The 23,293-nt window shown below is 39.5% G+C and overlaps 1 protein-coding gene across 1 annotated transcript in view; it reads left to right on the top strand.

Moving 5' to 3' along the window:
- The window catches only part of EMILIN2 (elastin microfibril interfacer 2), a 58,576-nt gene that overhangs the window by 17,455 nt on the left and 17,828 nt on the right, over positions 1-23,293 (top strand). The window contains exons 4-5 of the mRNA XM_018553365.1: positions 16,128-16,300; positions 20,309-22,192. Coding sequence (XP_018408867.1) covers positions 16,128-16,300; positions 20,309-22,192 — 2,057 coding nt within the window. The remainder of the gene's footprint in view (positions 1-16,127; positions 16,301-20,308; positions 22,193-23,293) is intronic.

Consider the following 23,293-nt stretch of genomic DNA (forward strand, 5'->3'; position numbering starts at 1 on the left):
AGTAACAGCTCATCAGTTCTAAAACTAGCTATGTGATACGTACTCTTACTGGCTTTTATAAAGTCTTTTTTAGTTGCTTGTAACTGTAAGGTCCAGTCCAGTTATAAAGTTAGTTTGTACATATAGCCGGCCTGTGTGAATCATTTCAGTGGCCTAGGGCACCATTTTGTCAAGAGGCAATGAAGGTCAGTTTCCAGTTGGGTTGTCATTTCCTAAGTTCCTTTTCTTGTCATCATCTCTCCACTACTACAGCATTAGCCATCCAGTACCTGTGCTGTAAAAATTTGAGTTTAATATTGGGAGTGTTTTAAATTGTAACTATAACCATTTATATTAGTTTTTCAAGGGACTTTCATATTTGAATTGCTTCTGTTGAATATTTTGGTTATTGTATTTCATAGACAGACTTCACTTGTACTTTAATGTAATATTCAAATGTTTGTTGGGGGTCCACCTGAATATTTTGTCAGTTTTGGTGAAATTCCAAGCTCACATTATTTGATAATACAATCAAAGCTTACCTGAGAAAAAGTCGATGTTGTGTAGCAAGTGCTGTCTTCTGTCTGCCCATCACTTTCAAAACATTCCAAGACGCCCAGTATGCTTTGTATCTCTTTCCCTGCTGCTTGATGTGATGCAATCTCTCTTTCTCACGACTACTTATCCCATCATGCATTGCTTTCAACAAGCAATGATGATGATACATTGTGAGAAGTGCATATTCACAGGTCTGAGTGAAATTGAATCAGTGCATTGAGGAACTACATCCTTTTGAGCATCTTCAATGAGAAGGTTTACAAACTTCTTCATCAATTGCGGTTATTAGGAGTGGGCTACAACTTATGGAAATTTAATATAGGAATAGATATTTGGTATTCGTTTTGTAGATGCCCTTTAATGTACCAAAAACTGCTGTATCAAGTATATATTCAAATCAATTTGCAGAGCTTTGTTTTGGTGAGAAGAGACCCCAGTGACATGAATGGATTTGAGAAGGTAAATCACAGTTTGCCTGCACCACAAAATGGAACGAACTACATGTTCCATCTGGTGGGAATCCTACCTAGAAGTATTATTGCTTGCTGTAAACTTCAATATCATATCTGGTATTAAAAGTAAAATATTTTATCCCTCTTTTGGGTAAAGCAATGAACTGAACAAATTCCTACTGTATGTTGAAACCCAGCAAATGACTGATGTAATGCAATCTGCAGAAGTTCCCCTGTGTGTGGGTATCATTGATAGAAATATGTAAGCTGTTATATGTACATTCCTTCACAGCACTGTAACAGAAGTGTCAAGCTGATTTTTGGAACAAGTGATGCATATAAGACTTTAGGAAATAACAAGTGAAAACAAGGAACAACTGTTTAGGTTCTTTTTATCACTAATTTTTGCCATCATTTTTGACTTGAGAATTAATTATTTTATTATATAGTTAATATAGTAATTATGCTTAGATGACAAAGCACTCTAATGTAATTTGTATATAAATCATTAACCTTTTAGGAACAAATAAAGGGACATGGGAGATTAACGGACACGGCCATTATTAAAGTAAAATTAAATTCTAAAACTTTTATTCAATAATAAATTCAGATCAAACAAATTACATTGCCCAGCAAAGTATTTCTTTTATTTTTTTGCTCAAACAGTTAGTCATCATGTTTCCAAACAGCTGGCTCCAACTCTCTCACCTCAGCTTTACTAAGCTTCCTGTCCAGTACACAGTGTAAGAACACATGGGACAGCACAGTCTCCAGCAGATGTCCATCTACTAGCATGGAGAAGGGAAGAAGGGACCTAGGAGAAGGAAGGAGGAGTGTGGTTTGCCTTGCTGTGTCTGTGTGTTTGTGGAGAGATGCACAGTTTACTAGCACACACAAGGGTGGCTCCATAGGACCCTGAAGGGAAAACAAGGCACCTTAAAACAGGATATTAGGACCAGTGCTTGGGGGGACTAGCTGATTCTGCAGAAAACTAAAACTTTTAAACATCAAGGAGCAGCATCCATTGTAAGTGATTTTGTCAGCATCTGAAATGGCTCAAAAACCCTTTGACTAAAATCACTTTAAACTCTCCTTCAAGAAGGCTAGTTCTCCAGCTATCATTTAACTTCAATGCTGTCTCAGTCCCTGACCCAGACCAAGTATAGAGATAAGTAATTCTGACACTCATTTACAGATTGCTCATTCTGGAACTGTGACTGAAACATAAGAAGTCAGACACAGCCAGGCAAGGAGGCCTGCAGTGGCAGCCTCCATACATACAATGCATCACTTTAATGTAAAACCTTTCACACTGTGTAATTCGTACTGAATTTATGGTGAGCAAATGGTTAAAGGAGAACTATGAGGTAAGTGCTTTTGACTCACCTCCTAGTTCTAGCCGACCTGTGACTGTCATAGGTCGGCTCAGTAGATCGGGAGGTGAGCGAACACATAGCGGCGTTCGCTCCCCTCTCGATCCTGTCATGGCTCTCTGCCGTGACAGGGGAGGGGCTGGATTCCCCGCTCCGATCCGCCAGCGCTGACTGGCGGAACGGACGGGGGAGGGGACGGGTACAGCTTGCTCTGCCTCTAGGTAGGCAGAGCCAGCTGTCAGTCACGCAGCTGGGCAGATCCAGACATAATTGTCGGGATCCGCTTCAGCTGCGGCGTCTCAGTATACCGCGAGCTACAGCTCACGGTATACGGAGCCTAGGGTGACGGGAGGACGCTAGTTTGTGTCCTCCCATTACCCTAAGGAGCACTATGGGGAAAAGCCTTTAACCACATAGTTCTCCTTTAAGCAGAGATTACCTTCAGTGAGAACCAATGGAAAAACAACCTAGAGCTATTGGCAGGTAAATAATAAGCAAATCTTGACTTTCTGTTTAAATTGAGCTTGGCCCTGCCCCATCCTATCTCCCAACCTTCCCTATTAATCAATCATGCCTTCCGTTATTTTAAAGGGCTACTAGGCAGGTTTAGAAAGCAGTATGTGGGAGAAGCTCACCTTTTACAGAAAAGTTACATACTAATTAACATTCCATTATTTCTACTTAATTTTTTGATATGCCATTTTCATTGAATATACCCTCTGCTTATCCATTTCTTCATAATGTGCTATGTTTGAATTGCATAGTATAACGGCTTTACTTGGCATAGAAGTTTTCTGGGCAACAAGATATATAGAATGAAATATAACAAGTGTGGTGTTTTTGGGGAGGGAATAGTAACACCTTTTATAGTTATTTAATATGATTTTGGTTTCTTCCTAATTAACTTTTTGTCTCGGGTTTAATATCGTTTTTAGACCTTGATCACAACTGGCATGTTGCGATGCATTTGCTGCATTATAAAATGCACCAAAGCATGAACATGAGAAAATACACATGGGGACATTTAGCAATTCTGTTGCAAAGCAATGCTAAACAGGAGCAGTGAGACAAATCAATCAAAAGATATACTACAAGGTTACCGCTTGAGTCATTCATTTTCTCTCAGCTACTCCAACAGAATAAAACCTGACCCCAACCACTTCTTCACTAAAAGTTAAAATCTGCAGCATCTTCAGTAATGAATCTGTTTTAGAACTATGAAAACTGTTGCACTTGGCTTCTCCGAAATACAGAGGCACGTGTGTGTGTGTAAACCTGTCACATAGGGGTTGATTTACTAAACTTATAAACACGCCACGAACATGTATACACCTCTGTAGTGTGTTCCCTCCCAGCATGATCTATGGGTGGAATCTAAACACCTTTGTAGTGTGTACACACCCAGCAGGTGTGTTGTGCAAAGCCCTGCCCTGAATTGCAAGGTGATGTTGTGTAAATTAGCTCTATGTTGTGTTGCTTGCGTTGATGAATGCAGGAATGTAAATGCATGAGCTAACCATTTTTGTCTAAACTGTGAAGCAGCATTATATATGCATCATGTGCATGATTTTTCCATATATGGCATTAGTGGAAATATGCTTATAGAGACTTTTTGGTTGATAAATACGCTTTGCTGTGTAAAAATCACACGCACCTGGTGCGTGCGTGTGTTTAGGTTAGTAAATCACCCCCATAGACTTTGCTAAATGAGAAGCAGCATGACTTGAGACTAATTGTGTCACTAACTTCATGTGTATTATTTTCAATTAGATCACTAATGTGCTGTACTGCATAAACACAATGCATTGGGGTTATTTTACCAATGGAGTAGGGAATGCTCACTTACAAGTGTATGCATACTTTGCAAAGTGCTTGTACATAAGGTAAACCTTTTATTAACACATTAATCGTTGATTGAAGTGAACATAGCTTCATCTCAGTAAACCTTTACTTTGCTAAGTTAACATTTTCTCTGCTTTTTTTTAGTTACTCAAAACCAAAAATCCCATATGCTTCATTTTGGCTGCAGTTACCTGCATTTAGCAATTTACCTCACTTTAATTCTGTGACAATATGCCATCAGAATGCTTGATAATGCATTCCTTTCTGCTGTGAACCCAGTCTTATTCCAAAAGGTGATACTGGTGGAGGTTTAACAGCTACTGGAAACCTGTAACGAGATCATCTTAATCCTCACTGTCTATAGTGGCAGGAATGTTGGATTATAGCACTGGACCTGGTGTCTGGGCTGCTTTTGGTGGTATAAAAGAGGAAGACCCATAGCAATCTACGTATTGGATATCTCTGACACTAAGAAAAAGTGAGGGCAATGAGACCAAGAGCTCTTCAAACTTTACTCAGATCAATAAGTGCAACAGAGAGGCATAAATGTCAAATATTTACTTAAAATTATCTTTCGACCTCATCTATCCATTTTGTCAAGTAATACTGAAATATATAAATATATATAACATTTTAAGGAGAGGAACCTCATATGTGATGATAATTTAAGATAACCTATAACTAATGCATGATGTTTTATGAAAGGCCAAGAATCTCAACTGAAACATATTTGTAAGAGAAATGGTGGATTTATTGGTAAAATGTTTTATGCCCCATACAGCTGTATACATAGAAAACCCTATTCACAGGCAAATGATCAAAGCAATATAATCGTTCATCTTATAATCAGTGGTGTGTGAAGCATACATAAACACAATCAAAATAAAATAACAAAAAATGTGCAGTACTGTTAAGGTTAAGAGCAATGTTTTTCTGTGGGTTATGGAAGGAAAGGGGACTCTGTAGAACTGTGTAAAAAACCTTCACAATCTTTCACGATAACCCATGAACACGAAGAAAATACAAATAATGTATTCTCATGCAAAACATTACATTTAACTTGTACCTAGACTTTTTAAATAAAGTAATCTAATACTTTAATAAATGGTACAAATACAGGAATAAAATAATGCTTCTTCACTGGCATAGCATGCTATTGAACATTAAACTTTGTTAGTTATGCCGTGTATAGCGGTTTCTGATGTTTTTATGATCCTCATCCTGTGGTCTGTTGCAGTCGAGGCCATATCTCTACTTTCTCTCTCTCTCCACCCCACCCCCCTTCCCATTTAATTTCACTGTTTTGTGTGTGTCCACCCCCCCTATCCTGTTTTGTGTGTGTCCACCTTCCCTTCCCTTTATCCCATTTTCAAAGGGTGATCCTCAAGGGTGTCTGCTTTATGCATAAGTATGCAAGCACCACTAACACCTTCATACATGTTTATCTATCAGAGCATCTTTTAGTTTGTACAAAATGGATATTCTCTATGCTTTCTCATATCTATGACTAGACTCAGTATTACACAATCTTAATCCTGACAGAGGTGAGATCAGACCCAAACAGATTAAACCATACTCAGAACAATGGTGCCATTTCTGTACTGAACCATACTCTGAATGATGGTGCCATTTCTGTACTGAACCATACTCAGAACAATGGTGCAATTTCTGTACTGAACCATACTAAGAACAATGGTGCCATTTCTGTACTGAACCATACTCCGAACAATGGGGCCATTTCTGTACTGAACCATACTCTGAATGATGGTGCCATTTCTGTACTGAACCATACTCTGAATGATGGTGCCATTTCTGTACTGAACCATACTCCGAATGATGGTGCCATTTCTGTACTGAACTATACTCCGAATAATGGTGCCATTTCTGTACTGAACCATACTCCGAACAATGGTGCCATTTCTGTACTGATGCAACCATAATAAAAAACACCCTGATTGAGACAGAATCAGAACCAATCTGGCAGACAAAGTTCACCAAGACAAAATTGAAATTGTAATGAAAAACCATGAACTATAAATCGGCAACTGTGCCACCAAAGCAAATGCACAGGGAATGCAGAGACTGGAACAGTGAAGATGATTGGATGGCTTTGGCTGGCAGGGAGGCAACCTTGGAAATTTTAGCATACATAAGGATATGTGACTGGCTGTCAACAGCATGATAAACAGGTGTAGGGTGCTATCATTGCAAGCCCTGCCAACCTAAACTACGGGCTATGTCTTCCATGAAGAAATCCATCCCTGAGGGCAGCTCAAGCTTCAAGAATGCTTGCCATGACTACTCACATTTAGTTGTTAGTGATGGGAATTTGCAGCTGACTAACTAGTTCACTTGGTCAGAGATGTCCTTTGCTATTCTGCCTATAATGGTCTTGCAATTGTTTTTCAGTTAAAGGAAACTGTACTGTTCTAAATATGTATAAATATGACACTGCTGACCACTCTTTCTAAAAATGTGATTTCTCTGTCTTTCATGCTGATCCAATGTCTCAATACATGTCACTGATGTAGAAGAAGCATGCATATTAAGGGTTCTGACTTCACTGCCTGCTTGCTTGTTCAGTTTTAGTGATTTAGAAAGACCCAGTACAATTAGCGTTTTAAGGAGTTCATTAATGGCAGATTACATATTTCTCTCCTAAAATGTTCACTTTAAAGATGCACCTTGACCATTCAGGGCATAGTGACAGTGTCTGTGTAAAGCACGCCCCCTTCCTGGGACAACTTTAAACTCTCATCTTCAGCACTCCTCCCCACTACTCCTTCCTCTGCATTTGTCACTGCAAAATACCCAGTGTTTCCAGGTATAGGGTATAATGTGACCTCGTCACATTATAAAATGCTTGGGCCTGAAACTTGCTAGAACAAAGGACGGTCACCACAGTGTCACCCATATATTTTATACATTGATTCACAATAAAATGGTGTGTGTTCACCTAATCTTCGACACCAGCTGACATCTGATACTTTGGTGGAGGCTGCAACAGAGGAAGGACCGATGGGGGAATGCTGGAGAGGTGAAAATCTCTGGGTTGTGGATGCTGCAACAGAGACACTGTCACTTTGCTCTAAAAGGGCAAGGTGGCTGTGTGTCTGTTAAGCTGAAGTGACAGACTCCTAAACTGGCCATTTTGCTTCCAGTTCAGTGATTGTCCAAAGCCATCTCCCATTTGCAGTCATTTCTAGCTGTACCTTGTCTTAAGAATTCTCACTAAATGTTATTTTACCTCCACATGTATCACTTGCCCCTCCCTTTTTAGATTGTAAGCTCTCACGGTCCTCCTTAAAATCTTGCCTTGAATTGTATTGTAATTGTAATATCTTCCTACCCCTCCTAAACCTGTAATATTATATTTTTACTTTTGTGACCATTAGAATGGTACAGTTTGGTGCAGCAGAAAATATTTTAAAAGCCTCAGATCAGGTCTTTGTGTACATTTTAAATCAGTAATAATTTAAGAAAGTGCCAGCATGGCAGTCTTGTCCACAAAGTTTCAGTGCACTTCAAGTCCTCGTAATATGAACTGACTACCACCATGATGCAGGTCAGATGTCACTTACAAAGGCTTTCTTATGAGAGCAAAAATGTGCTTCATGATCACACAAGTTTATTTCCAGCACACAAAGATGGCTAATTGTCTATATAAAGACTGAGCTTATTCACTTTAGCCTTATGTGCAAACATAATAAGGGTGGAGGATGAACTGTTAGCCCACACTTCTAGCCTGTCAGTAATGTATACCACCTAAAGCTAAATGAATTATATTACTGCTATGGTCATGCAGTGACATGACCTGGAATAATTTACAGAATTCTCTTTCCAAGTCTCATTTCCTTTTCTAGACTTCAAGGTCATCTTACAGTGTGTTTCCAAATGATTTTAGATGGTGACCATCACTGAATCAGCCGAGGTAGAACAGGGAATCCTGTGCACAAATGAATGCAATCTTTGATTTAATTGGATATATTTTTTCCAAACGCTACTCACGTAACCTATAAGAAGGAAAATATATTCCAGATGTTAAACATTACGTAGGAATCATGGTATGACACAGCTACATTTCCCTGACAGCACGATTTACATTCTCTTTTTAAAATCTATGAAACTGTATAGTTTTTCATTTTTAAATCTTGTTTCAAATCCTTGTTTTTAAAAAAAATATTTTCTCTCTAGGTGTGTTTTTTAATATTATTTTAATTTTTTTGCAAATATGTCCTAGTAGATGAAATAGTAAACCTATCACAAAACTTAGGAACTTCAGATGGCTGAGGTCTTGTATAGTAGTTATCTGCTCCAGGTGAGATATAGTGTAGACCTTCCAAATGAGGAGACGTAACATAGAATTCAATAAATTCAGTTTGGTAATCCTTGGTGTCTCGCACCATTTTATTGTGAATAAATTCAGATATTTATAATAAGGGGATTGTGGTTACTTGCACTCTTAACATGCAATGCAAAAAAGGCCCAGAATAGCCAACTGAGACCTGCCTACCTAACTCATTTGCATAATTAGAGAGTGACACTTTTTTTTGTTGGTGGTGGAACTGGGCCAAACTTGACTCTAAGTGATGGTAGGGGACTTAATGTTATCTTCCACCATTTACCTGTCTCCAATTTGCTTAGTAAGATTATGTTGTTACCCAGGATGGCTAAGTGAAAGTCCTAACAACTCCCCTCTGTGGACTGGGGCTATGGCAGATGTATTGAGTCATTCAGCAATGCTCTATATAATAACACAAGGCTTCTACGACCCATGGATGGCACAGGATGGCTAAGCTTCACAAAAGTAAAAGTCCTAACGACTCCCCTCTGTGGACTGGGGCTATGGCAGAAGTATTGAGTCATTCAGCAATGCTCTATGTAATAACATAAGGCTTCTATCAGCCATAAGGAAAAGGGAATAACAGGTCATTTACCAAGATTTTCATCCTACACAATAGTCTAATAAAGTGTAATTTAGAAAATAAATGAAAATGGAGAAGTATGTCCTACTTTTTTGATCTTGCTAAAAATAATGACATCCTAAATGTGATTCCAGGATCACAATAGATGTGAACGTAAACTTAATCAATTCATACCTGTCATTTATCATATTCTAAATGTGCAAAGCATTTTGGGACCAGGTCAAGCTGTCTGCTCTTTAGACCTCAACAAGCTCATCAAGCTCCAATTAGTGAGTTAGAATACGATCTCCAGCCTGGATTTCGTGCTGGAGATCGAAACTTACAGGTACAAGAAAACAGTCTCATTATGGAATACCTCGTGAGTTCTTCAGATTGGTTGTTCACGTTGATGATTTGTGTGTTTTAGTTTAGTTTAATAGTTGGGGCTAAAGCCGAACTGCCCCTGTCAGTTTTATGTTGCTGTTTGTGTCTCTGTTGAGGAGATTTACACTCTGTTTGCTCTGGTGTCTGTCACCAAAGGAATAGAGAGTGATGGAAAGTCTAAATCTTTACTGATGTTTTAAGGGTTTGGGAAGCAAAAGTATTTGTTAGGGACAATTAGGGAAAGTTATTTATTTTAACTTGATTTTGCAGCTAAACATTGAAAACAAGCATAATTTGTCTGGTCCTCTAAACTAGTTTTGCATACATTTTGTGTTACAGAACATCTAAAACATTGTTAATCCAGTTATAAAGAAATGTTTTTTTATGCATTTCTCAGCATATGTGATGGGTGAATTTGCCCATGTTCGATTTTGTTTAGGAATCTTGTTTGGAATTTGGTGAACACAAGGTAAATCCCATTGACGTCTATGGGGTAAGGGGGTGGAGTGTATTTGGTTGTTCAGTTTTGGCCATTTTTAGGACTAATTTGCAAACTACATGTACCAATGCAAAACCGATTTTAAAAAAATACCATACAGCAAGGACAGGGTCATTTTATGTGGCTTCAAGGTGAATATTAAAAAAATACAGAAATCCTTTAACATGGTTGGGGGATACCTTAAAACTCTAAGTGGTGTTACGGAAAAGCAACAGCGTACAATGACAGCAAATATTTGGCTGTGGAACTGATATATTTTTTTTCTCTTTTACAATTTGCTTGGCTTACATACAGAAACATCACCACAATCTGATTAATTTCAGTTTGAAAAAACTTTAGGTAGTTTTAGCTGTGACAATGCTTTGTCACCAAACAGTAATAGTCTCTCTTTAACTGGCAGAACAAAATTGGCCCCGTTCTCACTGATGGAAAACAGTCCTGCTGATGGCCCATTTCTATCAGGCTCTCATTAAGAATTAAGAGGCTGCAGATGATACAGCAGTGTAAAACTGGCCAGCAGCAAGACATTTTTAATGAGAAAGAAATGGCCGAAATGTACTAAAGAAACAGAGTAGAGGCAGGTGGTTTAGTACAACCTAGCAAATCTAGGCCAAAATTTTTAGTAGAGTCCAAAAGCACATGCTGGGACTTCACAAGAATTAAGATGATACAGCATTGTAAAATTGTCCAGCAGTGGAACATTTTTAGTCAGGGATAATAGGCCTAACTAGTGAATGTCTAACTTTTTTTATCTATTGGGATAGGGGGTGCAGTGAATGTAATTGTTGTTGTATAGTGACGTTGTCTAGGTGCACACTGTTCTTGCATGATGCAGTGCCAAGTTGTGCACAAAAGACATCTTAAAGAACAGTTGATTGCAACGTGTGAATCCTTGGCTTTAAAGTGTATTTTCCCTTCTGCAGCCAAGTTGAGAGCACCTATTTTACATTTGTTACATGTTCTCATTTACATAGCTAAAGCTAAACGAAAAAAAAAACTCCTGCTTGCATATTACCTATTCTCAAAGAAAAGTTTTTCTTTTGGGTTGAATTTTCCTCTGGAATGCAAGGGGGCTGGGCAGGATATCAACATTCACTCTGCCTGAACTGTGCTATCTTATTAGTTGTAAACTAGATATTACCACTATCTTTCCTAACAAGGTTAAAGATCTAAAAGCATATGTTAATGAGGTGAAGCTCAGTGGGTCCTTAGTCTTTTTATGAGGCCAAAGTTTCCTCTTTTTTTATGAAGCTAAATATTTTTTTTAAATGTACCACGCCAATTTTTTTTCTTTTAAGGGAAGACTTGCAGTTAAAAAAACCTTGCTATGGACAGGACAGCAGCTGAAAGTGACTTCTAACCTCAAGTCGACCACAACATAAAATGAAAGGTGAAAAGCCCACAAAAATAAGGGGAAAATGCAAATTAGAATACAGTTTCCTAACTGACCCAAACCTCTCTCTATGCAGTTTGTCATCTTTCCCTACAGCTTCCAATTCACTAACACTATAGCTGCTCTATGCCACCCCTCTTATAGTGAGTTAACCCCCTCAGACCTTAAAGTGAACCTTAATTCCTTTGTGAACTTTGAAAAGTAAGTCATAGTTATGAGAAGATGTCTGATATTACTTTTATTAGCTCTTAGCCAGAAAAGCCACTTTTGTCCCTCTTCTTCTAGTTTTTCTAGTAGTATGATTTTTCCCTGACATAATCAATGTCAACTGCTATTCCACTGTCGATTCAGAGAAGCCTCAGTGGCCATTGTAGCAACTCTCAGTGGCCAGTGTAGCAACTCTCAATTGCCAGTTGGATGGAAATCATCAGCGCTTAGACATGAACTTGGACAATTGGGCATTAGTAATAAACTAAGAAACAGGCACAGAATAGGCTTTTAAAAGGCATCTTGAGGTGTCTGCTTTAGGGCAGACCTTTAAACTTTTAAAAAGGAGTACAGGATCATTTTCAGATATTGCACATAAAAGCTATACTGGGAAAGGAGGTGGGTATTTGAAACTGGTGTAAAACTAGAGGAAGAAAGTGTGGACGTGTTGCCCACGCCAACCAAATGTGTTTTCAGCAATAATTTTCCGTGTGCTTCTAGCAACTGATTTGTTGGCAGCATATATCCATTTTTCTTTAACGTTTCCTTTTTTCTACTGTTTTTATATTGGAAATATACAGTATGAGGTTAATTGCAGTATAATACATCTGAATGATCCTTTTTATGATATTTTTCCTTTTATCGGCGTGGAGAACTAGCTGACTTTCTGCATACTTATTTGCTAAGCCTCATATTGTGTTTGGACCCATGAGACGTTTCATATTTTTGTTTCCCGTGATAAGATTTCCATGTTTTCATTTCCTGCTTGCTTTGGTTGTCAACGGACACAGTGATGCATGTTGTTTATGTTCTATTACAATGGCATAATTCACAACCCATTCCAACCCGCAAAGCTAAAACATTGGGAAATGGCAATGCACCAGAATCCTCAAAGGAAGCATGTAAATGTCAACAGAGACCCATCAGTCACCAAATTGATTTGCTTTTTTTAAATAAGACAGCATGGAAAGCCAGAATGGGCTTGCTGAGGTTTTTACAATTGGTTTTAAACATCAAGGGCCTTTCCCCTTTTTAAAAAAAAATATATTTGTCATCTATTTTACATGCATTTTGCCTGTTTTTTGCTAGTCCATTGGATAATGAGTATTTATCTTCTATCAATCTGAGGGAAGAAGATGCAGGCTGCACTTTGCTAAACCATCACCCATAGAACCAATAGATTATGCTGTTCCATTGAATGCAATTGGAAAGATTTGCCTTTTTTGATTCTTTTGATTTTTCCTTTTGGCTTCTTACCAAACCTCAGGAAACCTGTACCTGTGGAATTGGGTCTTAAGAGATTGTGCTTTGTAAAATAATTTAACTAGATATCCACAACAAATTATTATTTGAAATAACTGTCCTTAGAAAGATATGGGAACTGCCACTGAGGGTCTCTCCTTTGAAAATGTTTGTTACCTCTCAGTCTTGCTTGTGTTGTGACTTCAGTGAGGTCTGAGTCTCTGGCACAGAAGAGAGATAAGCTTCAGAGTTCTTATCTGACAGTTGTTTGCAGCATGCTTTTTCTGGTCTGTAACTCAAAGTTTCAAAGCCAAACACAGTCCAGCAACTCCCCTTTGCAATTGAGTCGTAGCAATGGCAGACCCTGCACTTTTCTCATCATAGTCACTTTAAAGCTAAACTCCAGGAGTGCATGACTTTGCATTCTTACATTGCTCCAGCTTGTCACAAAGTAAGTATGCATATGCAATACCTGATCAGTGGCTCTGCCGTAAAGCAGTGTAGAAGCTAGAGCTACTCCAGTGCTGGGCTTGATCTTCCGGGTCCTTTTTACTGTACAGTGCAAAGTGGCTTTTACTTTACTCGGAAAGCACAGGGGGTCGCTTGCTCAGCACAGCAGCCATTCAGAGAGTTTATAGTCCATCCTTTTTTTCTTTTTCTTTTTTTCTTCAATGAAATCACAATCCACCCCTCATCCAATCACAGACTGCCTTGTATTAATTTATGAAAATTCTAGACATTCTCTGAATGGCTGTACAGTACCTGGAAGATCGTGGCCAGCACTGTATTATTTCTGGCTACTACAATGCTTTACATGATCCCCAGTGGCCGATCAGGCATGGCCTATGCATGCTTACATTGGGACAAGCTGGACAGATGTAAGTATACAAAATAGTGCCTATGTGGATTTCAGCTTTGAAGCAAAGTGTGTCTCTCCCTTCCCTTTTACCATTCTTGCTCTCTGGACTTAAGGTCATATTTCCACTGTTGGTTCCTCTGCAATTTTCATAATCTGCATATTCACTGTATTTTTTACTATGTTTTCATAATATGCATACTCACTTATTCTTTGACTGTGACAACTCATTTTGGTTTCTTTGTGTTTAGCTAAGATTGTTGTTTGTACTTTCCTGTTGCTCCTTGCAGCTCTGTAATTAGGAATGTAAACTGAATAACCATACAGTTGCAATTCCAAAGTGATACTGATGAAACCTTTTCAACCGAGTACAGATTGACATAATTTACGACTGTATGTATGCCCAAGACTTTTTTTCTAGGTTTGCCTAGAGCAGTGAGGGATTAGAACGCCTGCCAGAATTTTATTGATGTTTGTGCCCCCTTTTTATTTGTCATGGTCACCATTGTCAGTAGGACTCAAAGAGTAAGGAGATCCAAAGTTTTACAGTTGTTGCAAGATCCGGTGTTAAACATTTTTCCAATATAAAAACATTTTTCCTATATAGACCCCTTTTCTGGTGACAGCTGTCTGAGGAATATTTGCCTCACTTTGGAGAGATTTCCTCTCACTTCCTGTTGTGTCTCCAGGACAATGTGGAGGGATCAACCAACAGGACTCCCCAACAGGACAGAGATTGACAAAGTTTACCTGACTGGTTTTAACCCTTCCCTACTCTAAAATACATTTTATAAAATTGGCTTTACATACATTTTAAAAGAAAACACTAGTAAGATAAAAAATTTAAAAATACATATTTACACAGTAAAGTCAATGTCATTTATTTTAATCTGAGTGGCAGAAGTACAAATTACTTCTATACACTGATGGAGAGGGGGCCATTATGTGCCTAATAGCTAAACAGTTGTCTGAAGCCTAAAGAAACGGAACATTGTCTGCTGCAGTCTAAAACATTACTTTCTTCCCAACTCTACATTCCAAAGCAAAACTCAACCACACATTGAAAATTTTCATGTTGGAATATCTGTGACTGAACGTTGTCTTTTGCCTGGAGTCATCCTTACAGTGCTTTAATATGAGAGCAGTGCATTAAAAGAGAACTATGGCCCAGCCTCTTTTTGCCATAGTCTTTAGGGTCACAGGAGGACATATGCTAATATACCACTATATGCTGACTGCGCACAGCCGCACTGCAGCTGGGACGTATCCTGATTGACAGCTGACTCTGCCTATCTAGAGGCAGAGCCCACTGTGCCTGCCCCTCCCCCATCCTTTCCTCCAGTCAGCGCTGGAGAATCGAAGAGGGGAGGGGGGAATCCCTGCATGAAGCGGTGACAAAGTCACCGATTTCTGCAGGGAGATGATCGGGAACAGAGCGATTAGCAGTACATTATCGACATGTGACAACTTCAGTGTTGTCATTACAATGGCACCTGGAACTGGGTGGGAAATCTTAGCAAGCAAGTGAACTTTTTATTCCTGAAGTTGATGTGTTGGAAGCAGACAAAATGGGCAAGTGTGAGGATTTGAGCGACTTTGACAAGGGCCAAATTATGATGGCTATACCACTCGTTCAGAGCAACTCCAAAATGGCAGTTCTTGTGGGATGTTCTCAGTCTACAGTGGTCCAAAGAAGAAAAAACAGTGAACTGGCAGCAAGGTCATCGGTGGCCAAGGCTCAGTTAGTCGTAGGAGAGCTACTGTAGCTCAAATTGCTGAAAAAAATTAATGCTGGTTCCGATAGGTTTCTGAACACACAGTGCATCATAGTTTGTTGCATATGGGGCTGCTTAGCTACAGACCGGACAGGGTGCCCATGCTGACCCATGCCCACTGCCAAAAGTGCCTAAAATGGGCATATGAGAATGAGAACTGGACCACAGAGCAATGGAAGAAGGATGCCTGTTCTGATGAATCACATTTTCTGTTACATCATGTGGATGGCCGGGTGCGTGTCTGTCACTTAGCTGGGGAAGATATGGCACCAGGATGCACTATGGGAACAAGGCAAGCCGGTGGAGGTGTGATGCCCTTGGTAATGTTCTGCTGGGAAACCTTGGGTCCTTCCATTTATGTGGCTGTTACTTTGACACATGCCACCTACCTACGACTGTGAGTCCCCTGTGAAGGCACTGACCGCAGCATACCTTCAGAGGTCTAGTGAAATCCAGTGGAGTCCATGCCTGGGTTGGGGCAGGGCTATTTTGGGGACAAACTCAATATTAGGTGGGTGGTCATAATGTTTTGGCTGATTGATGTGTGGGTATGTGTATATTTATATCAGTACATGCAAACCGTATTTATATTGATTATTTTATCTACTAAATTAAGCGTGTAAATTGTAGCTAACTATGTACTTGTGTTGTCTCCCTTCCTAGTTATAAGGTGAGCTTCAGGCCAAGATACGTAACATCCTATAAAGTGGTCACAGAACTGGAGTGGAGGTGTTGTCCTGGTTTTAAGGGTCACGATTGTAATGATGGACCTGCAGACAAGATAAAATTAACTCCCATACAGACACCTCAACCAAGTGGAGGAAAGAAGGAAACAGGTGAGATCACTCATGGTTTGTTTTTGTTTTTTTAGTTTTTGGACTTTTATTGCCTAACCAGATTTAAAGAACTCCTGAATTTTTTTTAAACATACCCTTGCAGTGGGACTACCCCTGCACTGCAAGGGTTGTGTGCTCGTTTTGGTCTAGGGGCTCAAATAAATAAGTAGTGCCTACCTGATCCTTAGTGCTCACCTCTCTCCCCCTCCAGTCTGGCTGTGGAGTAACCCTATGCGTCCTCACGTCTAATGCAAGTCAGTGGCCTGCTTAAGACATGGTGACGTGAGCGGTCCTCAGATTCCCGGAGCCCAGGGGAGAAGAGGCTGCGGGGACCTGTGTAGCAGTCAGGCGGGACCAAGGATCAGGTGAGTGTATTTTCTTTATTTGAACCCAGCCAAAACAAGCACTTAACCCTTGCTGTACAGGGGTAGCCCCACTGCAAGGGTTGGTTTTGTAATTCCGGGAGTTCCTCTCGAAAGGAAAACTGTTAGGACAGCATTAGTGTAAAAGGACGTCTCCAGAAATCATATTTTCTGCTCAAACGATTGTCTGGCTACACATTGCAGCCATTCCCTGCAATATGAGTTTCATTTTTGGTAGACTCTCTAAACATCATTCACTTCTAAAAGATTATTGATACTGCAGCTTTTCTCATTACAACACTCGGAGTTGCTCATGGTATAATAATAATAAAGGCCGATCCTCCCATTTACAAATCAGTTTGCTGTGAAGTATACATCATTTCTTTTCCCAAACTAGGAAATCCACAAATATGTCTTCTAAATTCTTACCATCTTGTCTTGACTTGTATTGTAACTGTAATGTCTTCCTTATATTGTAAAGCGCTGTGCAAAACTGTTGGCGCCATATAAATCCTGTTTAACAATATAATGTTCACAGAATGGAATTTTTATTTTTCCCTCAACAATATGAGAGCCAGATGCTGCATTTTGAAATGCTCAGTCAGCAATGGCAGCTGTCATATTTATATCTGTCCTCCAGGGACGTGCGGTCAGGGGAGGCAGGTGAGCCTCGCTTAGTATTATGGAGGAAAAAGCTGTCAGCTTCAAGTCTTCGATCTCGATGCCTCAGCTGTAACGAGGCTCCTCCCTGTCTCCTCCCTCCTTCACACTAGCTTGAGGACATGGGGACCAGGTTCGGGGGGGGCGGGACATGCTGGGGGTGAGGCTGGGGAATGCCTCACCCGGAACTAAAGGTACCGCACGTCACTGCTGGCCTCATAATTTCACTCTAAAGGCCGTGACACACTGCACGCGAAGCCGTGCAGAGCGAAGCAAAGCTATCCGGCACGGAGCTTTGCGTGCAGTGTGTGAGCTGAGTGCAGTCAGATGATTGACAGCACCTTCAGCCAATCGGCTCGTCCGTAACAACCTGCCAGCTGGCTGAAGTTGAAATTGTTCATCTCGGCACGCTCAGCTCCGCGAGCTCTCGCAAGTTGAGGTGCCCAGCAGAAAATGACATGACACCCTGCTCGCAAAGGCAGCGCGCCCCCGCTCCGCGCTGCTTCACGTGCAGTGTGTCACGGCCTTAATTGTGTGTTCTCGCAAATGAGTAGTAAGTCCAGGGAGGACAGCGTCGGAGCTAACGTGAGTATTTCAGTGTGAGGTTTTTTTGTTTTTTTAATCAGTGAATTTCAAAACAATTTGAATTTAAAAAGGATTCCTGTGCTAGTAACACTAAGGGGTCTATTCACAAAGCTGCCGAGGGCAGCCGAGTGAATGACCGATCAGAAGTGAAGTGAGCCGAACACTGTTCGGCTATTCACTTCAGGCTGGTACGGCTGATTTCAGCCGTATATCGGCTGAAATAATGTGGAAGCAATTAGCAGCTATTCACTTTCTCACTCACTAATGCAGATTCACCGCTTGGATCCTGTATACAAGAACCTATTTTTAATAAGTCAATGTCTAGCCTAAATCTTACAAAATAAAATGTTGAGAAAAAGGAACATAAAGACCTAAAAGTTTTCTTTTTTTTTTAAACACAGATGTGGTAAATTGTGCATAGTTACTAGCTCTGCATTGTATCCAAACTTTTCTAGGGCCCCACCTATTTGATACATCTGGCTCACTGTGGAAAGTTCCATGACAGCAAATAGCTTTCAATTAAAGCCCATGGAATGGATCACATATTCTTGTGTGACTTGTGAGAGGGACCTGCCAAGCTTACTGATAGCACACTGTATAATCATAATACATGGGCAGATAATCCCTATTACAAATGATTTTCCCTTTCTCAGAAAAACATATTGTATGACAGAGTCCATGGACTGGTGGAAAGATATGAGTAAGAAGTACAATTTATTATAAAAAGGGTACGTTTATATTATAATGTGCACAAAGAAAAACCATTTCACAAAACAGTTTGGGGTTATTGTGTATGTCATGCGTTGTGCTTCCTGCATACCTGCTTGTATGTTTAATTATTGCATAGCTGTGTTTTCCCTGAGTCTGCACTGTGCATTACTCTAAAAAGTAGGGATGCACCAAATATTGTCTTTTCAGTATATTTTTTTATCAGTTCCCCCTAATACAGAGTACCAATATAGGCATCCCGATGTTGCGTGGGCCTGGCTTCCCAGCCAATCAGGAAGCAGTGCAGCGGATCATGGCCTGCCCGCCCGGCTTCCTGTTTGGTCGGGAAGCTGTCTCCATGCTCCCTCATGGCACTGCCGGTCAGAAGGAATCTCCCTCTAACCAGAAGTTCTGGTATCCATGAAAGTATCGGAGCATTTGGGCGAGCAAAAGTAAACGCTTAGTATCGGTGCTACCTAAAAGTTTGGAAGGTACTAAGGGAGGAGGCAGCTACTATTATTTAGACTGGCCTATCCTAACCCCTTTTGACCTAAAATGTGTAGGAATCCTGCCTGAGTTCTCCCCCTGTCTTCAGCCCCATAATTACTCCTTTTTACGTTCTCAACACTCGCTTCCCTCCCATACCATCTGACTGCTTAATCTCCCCCTCTCCTGATATTTCAGTGTAGCAGTGGCAGTGCTGCAGCTTACTACAGCTAGTCCTAACTATCTATGGTGAGCTGCTACACTGAGTTGATCGAGTCAATTTCTTTACTTTCATTGTTAGACAAACATATTTTGAGTCATGTTTTGGGGAGACGTACAGAGTGTTTTTGTAGATTTTGCACACAAACACACTTTAAATAATCAATAGCTGTGTTTGCTATTTTTCGTTGGTTTTTGTTTTTTTCCACTTATTTTGTTCATCATAGGACATTGAAATATGCTACGATTTGTAAAGAGACGTATATAGACTTTGAAACCAAAAAGTTGGCATGCACGGCATTGTGCCAGTGGGGAACAGAGTTACTTGAACAGCAGCTTCTCTGTTTATATTGTTCTATGTTTAGCAGGTTTGTTCCAATCTGCCAGATGTGTTCCCCTTTTTTTTAACCAATACAACACTTTTTTTTATGGAAATGCAGAACTTTTGTTTGCTGTTTTCCTAGTACACCAAATGGCTGTTTGATACTTTACCCCCTGAAAAACAGCTAGCAGAGAAGCTCCAGAAAGGGCATAATGGAAATAGTGTACCAAAAACAGTACCTCACTTCTTTATAAATGGGTCCCCTTAATTGCACAGGTCAGTTCACCGATATGTGTATTGTAGTTTCAGCAAGAACAACTCACTTTTCACCTTCCTTCAGTCAGCAGTAAATTCCCACAAAAGCCACATTATCGTATAGAAAGGTTTTGGGTGACCTACAGTACAGATAGTTCTTTGCCACTAGATCCACTGTCTTACAAGAACATGGATTATTGTTTGTATACTAAGGTAATATGGATATGTTTTAATCTCACTGTGGAAATAAGACATGAATAGGGTGAATCTATTTTACAGATCGAATTGATCATGCACTGAGCATAATTTACACATTTGTAAACTTTGTATTATTCTTGTTTGAACTAATTCATGCAAGTTTACAGTTTTAACTAAGCTTAAAGTCATTGCTTTCTTGTTTTTATTGTATAGACCCAAATGGGCAACAACAAAAAGCCCAAGACTCCAAGCGAGAGCTTCAAGAATTAAATAAAGCACAAGAAGAAAAAGTTCAAGGTCTAGAAGATGAGGTACTTCGACTCACACAGACTATGATCGACCTACAAACGTCTGTATCAGGAGTGAATGAAAACTTAAAGATAACTGTTCAGGAAGACGTCAGTAAGTTCTTAAATGAATGGCTAAACAACCTGAGACCAACTGCTAGTGCCACCGGTGGTAAGACAGAATACTTTTTGCCTGGATTTTCTGGAAGTGCTGAGAGAGAGGATGGAATAAAAGATATTGTTTCTGAACTAACAACTGCCCAAGAAGAACTACAGACAAAAACTAAGCAAATTGAAGACCTGACCAGAAAAATCAATTTGTATGAGGAACGATTAATTGAACTAGAAAAAAAATCCCATGAACCGACAAAAACAGTGTCCACTGCTAATGTGCTTCAGACAGACTTGGATGACAAACTAGAAGCCCTGACTAATGAGATGATGGAGGGTATGGACCGAAAAATGGCTGACCTGAAAAATTCCTGTGAATATAATTTAATTAACATTCAACAACAATGTGAAGAGAATGAGAATAGCTGTTCGGGAGTCAAAGAGTTAGTTCTGGAAAAAGAGACAGAACTGCGGAATGAAATAAACAAGTTGAAATCCCAAATGCAGACTGTGCCAAATGGCAGTTCAGGTTGTTGTAAGACTGCTGATTTTGATGCCACTCTTAAAGATCTAAATGAAAAAGTTGAAAGGATTGCTGATGCTCATCGAACCCTTAATTTCCGAGTAGACAGTGAAGTACAACGCTTTAATGTGGTGCACCCAGATCAGTCATGGAACGAAAGATTTAATGACTTAGAGTTTAAAGTGAATGTCACAGAAAAAAATGCAGAGGAACACTGCTTTTACATTGAGGAAACACTGAGAAGTTTAATCAACACTAGCATAGAAGATGTAAGCAGTCTAATTGACCAAAAATTCCAACTGCTAGAGAATAGACTGGATGAATTTGGCAAAAATCAAGCTTCTTCTGATTCCAGTCACTCAATTTCTAGTACTGTTCTACAAGATGTAGATGACTTAAAGGATGCTGTAAAAAGGCTTGACACTGAGCTCAAATCATCAATGTTTGGCAAGAATGGTTACTTAAATAACAAGGAGGGTGATGGTGAAAGCTATCAAGTCTTGGTTCAGACCCAGTTGGGCAATTCTGTTCTCCTAAAGTCACTGATTGATGCAATGAATGAAAAATTTGAACAACTTCAAAACAAGACCTCAGATCTAGAAGCCTTACACAGTGAACTGGGTCTGGTTAAATTTGACCTTTACAAAATTGAAGACAACATTGATGTATTAAATGAAGGCTTTGCCTCAATGAAAGACCAGTTGAAGAATCTGGACTCTGCTGTTAAGAACACTCAGCTTGATCTATCTGCAAAAATAGATGGTACAAAACGCCCTAACAATACCTCAGACACTTTTGGAAACGACAAATGCTGTAGTAATCTGCAAGACAAGTTTGAAGTTTTAAAGCGTAACCTAACTACTGACAAAGGGAAATGTACCGATAATAATACTCAGGGAACCCGAACAGAGATTGCTAATATTGATGCCAGGGTTTCTAAGCTGGAAAATGTGTGTGGAAAGCTGGATACGATTTCTGGTAGTCTGCAACGAATTAAAGATGGGCTTAACAAACATGTTACCAGTTTATGGAACTGTATACACAACATCAATGGGACAATAAAGTCACATTCAAAGGACATTAATGGCCTTAAGAATTCAGTCCAGGTGTTCCAAACTCAGGTCACCAAGATCACTACTGATCTTCAGGATCTTATGAAGCATCAGCCTGGGGCAGGTAATGATTAGCATCACTAATTCATGAATGTGCACACGCTTTGTAAATATTGGTTTCCAGTAACTAAATCATTTTACAAGAACTGTCTAGTTTATAACTGACCCACCAGGGAACACTGTTAGAAAATAATTGTCAGGCTTGTCCCTTATTTTAAATCTGTCTTCTACTAACATTTTTTGATGTTTGTACAAACGAAACAATCAAATTTAATGTTCAGATCTCCTGGGTGTACAGTTGATTATAAGCATCCCTAATCTCACCCTGATCCAATAGCCTAATGTGACACTGAGGTAAGATTAGTCTGTTTAGGGATTCCCTTAGGGGATGTTAATAAACGCTTCCGTCTGAAGCAGTTGCACACAAAGTTACTCAGTTGTTGGAAAATCCTCAAGTGACTTTGCCGATCCTCTTTTATTCAGTGTGAATAAGGAAAGTGTTCTTTGGTGTGCTGCTTCAGTCTGAGTTTTAGTTGCATGGTTACCAGTGGAGGATCATGGAGCTATAGATGACTGGCAGATCTTAGGCAGTTTATATATCTCTCTATCGCTAGCAAGAATAACTGCCATACTCCGCTACTGACATTATTTCTGTTTTCTGGTTCAAAAAGAATATGCTAAAAACTATTAAAGCAGGGAAGGCAGTATAGGACCAATAGTTGCAAATCTCCCACTGTCATGAGCAACACAGTTGTGTGTTTATTTACATTTCATGAGCTGCATTGTGAAAGATCAAGACACAATAAAGAAAATTAACAGGTACAGACACTCAGGCCTTGTCTGAGAGAGCGATGGATAGATCTACTGATACATAGGTTTTTATGTACACATTTGATATTTTTATATTCATAGCTCTATGCATCAGTTAAATTTAAGTGCATGTTTTAAACTTAGAATAACATTTGTAGTTTTATTATTATTATTATTCATTCTTTCTCAAAGTGTTTTCAATGATACAACTCTAATGGAATTTTTTCTGAACAGAGCAGCTGGCAGGAAAATAGAAGTATTTTTTCGTTTCCACCCAATATTTTTTTTTATTGTGCCTATTTATACAGGCTTGGAATAATACTTAAAAAGCAAGTATTTTAAAATATTCTCGAAT

The sequence above is a fragment of the Nanorana parkeri genome, unplaced genomic scaffold (assembly GCF_000935625.1).
Source record: "Nanorana parkeri isolate BGI_ZX_2015 unplaced genomic scaffold, ASM93562v1 scaffold7, whole genome shotgun sequence".
NCBI lineage: Eukaryota > Metazoa > Chordata > Amphibia > Anura > Dicroglossidae > Nanorana > Nanorana parkeri.